Raw genomic sequence first — 2178 nt, forward strand, 5'->3', positions numbered from 1 at the left:
TTCTTAACAAAAAAAAAAAAAAGATATCGATTTTTTTTAGGAATTCCAATTTGATCAACTATGTTGTTGAACATGTTTAGTCTCCTAAAACTATTTGAATTTTTAGATAACTACTTCATCAATAGTGACTGCATAATTACATGAGGTACCTTTAGTGATGACAGCGAAGGACTGATTTTAAGGTCTCGTAATGAGCACCAATGCTTAATGCAAATTTTGAGTGAATAAACGTATTTTATTGCCTACAACAATGTCTTTTTTGACTGAGGACATTTCCTGTAGGGATTTCCAGTAGGGATTTGTGTCACTCAGATCTCCAACAGCCTTGCTGGTTGTTCGTCACTTGTGGCTCGTCTATGTTTTTAATCCAATTGGATTTCATTCCAGATATTTATATGCGCACTCGTGGCTGCGGAGGCAGAAAAACTTAATGAACTTCGTGGCTACACCCCACCGAGACCTGGTTCGACGGATATAACATTGTCGTCCTTCACCAGGTCTGATGATGCAGGCCATCACACCTCAACAGCAGGAGCTACCCAGCATTCTGCTGGCCAACAGCCATTCGCCTTTTCTTCAGCAGGAGCTGCTCAGCAGCCCTCAGCCTTTTCTTCAGTAGGAGCTGGCCAACAGCCCTCAGCCTTTTCTTCAGTAGGAGTTGGTCGACAGCCCTCAGCCTTTTCTTCAGTAGGAGTTGGTCAGCAGCCCTCAGCCTTTCCTTCAGGAGGAGTTGGCCAACAGCCCTCAGCGTTTTCTACAACCGGAGTTGGTCGACAGCCCTCAGCCTTTGGGACTGGTGGACTAATCGGTGTTCATGCACACCATTCGCCCACTGGTACTGGCCAGCAGCAAGCTTTCGGACAGACAAGTTTTGGTTCTTCTGGAGTGTCTGGAACTTTCCATTCTGGTACCCGCCATTCAGGTACTACCGGGCACCTACGAGGATCCGCTCCATTCGTTGGAAAGTGCCGAGATGGACAAGTGCGTCACTTCGATGGCCGCTGTGTGACGCCAGAAATATCACGGAAATATCTGGTCTACACTGAGCCAGAAAAGCAAACAAGGAAAATCCCTACACCCGTGGACGTTCCTCTGCCTAAGCTCGAGTACAACTACGTCTTCATCCGCACGCAAGAAAAGGAGGATGACGAATCAGACACCATAGTCGTCCCACCACCCCAGCAGAAACATGTCATCTACGTATTGAACAAGGAGGCTCAGAGCCACGAACGCGAGGTGATTCAAGTACCACAACCCGAGCAACCAGATCCAGAGGTCTACTTCGTCAACTATGCTGAGGGCGAGACTCCAACGCTGCCTGATGGCATAGATTTCCACACTGCCTTGGGATCAGCCATTCCTGCGCAGAGTCAGGTCATCGACAGTAGCAGCGGGCACGGTTTATCTCCTGGAAGGGACGACTTGGCTAGTGCCCACTTCGGCACTGGAATCACAGCAGTGACTGGATCACATTCTAGCGAAGAGCGCGTCGATCTAGATGTCAGGGGAGTGGGTTTCGGTGGCTCAGGAACTGACAGCCAATCCACAAGTGGCTTCGGTGTTGATACTTTGGGAACGTCCACAGGAAGCGGTCACCACGACTCCTCAGCTGAAACCGGAAGTGTTCAGCTTGCTACGGGATTTTTGGGCACTAGCGTCCAGGGCTCACCAGCAGGTGTAAGGAGTGATACCCCCTCGCAGATTTATGGTGCCCCTTAATTCATTCATTCACTTGAAATCATCTCTATAATTTATTATCATATTATTTATTCCATATTCATATGAACCATGTTGCTATTTATCCTTTCATGTAAGAAAGATGAATAAGTTCTGATCTGTATTAGATCAAAACTGAAGCAGTGTAAATCAGTAATCAGTAATTAAAATGTGAAATAATTAGGTCACAGAAATAAATTTTGATGCAATTCCAACGAACAGTTTTCGAACATCCCCTAAATTTGAGGTCCATTCGTTACAAAAAACAAATTATTTCGGAATCTTAAGATATTTAGATTTAGTACGAGCACCAAAATGAAAACCCCTCTTTATATTGTGTGACTTTTCATGGTCACAAAGTAAGAGGGTCTTGGAAATTAATTGTGGTGAATTCTCAATCATCTATTCAATTCAAGGTCAGGGAAATAAGGTTTCACTCATGGTTGGTCTTCATAAATACCT

General features: G+C 45.2%; 1 protein-coding gene across 1 annotated transcript in view; it reads left to right on the plus strand.

The window, feature by feature from the left end:
• The window catches only part of LOC136846435 (uncharacterized), a 2474-nt gene extending 610 nt beyond the window's left edge, over positions 1 to 1864 (plus strand). Inside the window, exon 2 of the mRNA XM_067117218.1 lies at positions 388 to 1864. Coding sequence (XP_066973319.1) covers positions 388 to 1719 — 1332 coding nt within the window. The 3' untranslated portion in view covers positions 1720 to 1864. The remainder of the gene's footprint in view (positions 1 to 387) is intronic.
• The last annotated feature ends 314 nt before the right edge of the window (positions 1865 to 2178 follow it).

The sequence above is a fragment of the Macrobrachium rosenbergii genome, chromosome 15 (genome assembly GCF_040412425.1).
Source record: "Macrobrachium rosenbergii isolate ZJJX-2024 chromosome 15, ASM4041242v1, whole genome shotgun sequence".
Taxonomy (NCBI): Eukaryota; Metazoa; Arthropoda; class Malacostraca; order Decapoda; family Palaemonidae; genus Macrobrachium; species Macrobrachium rosenbergii.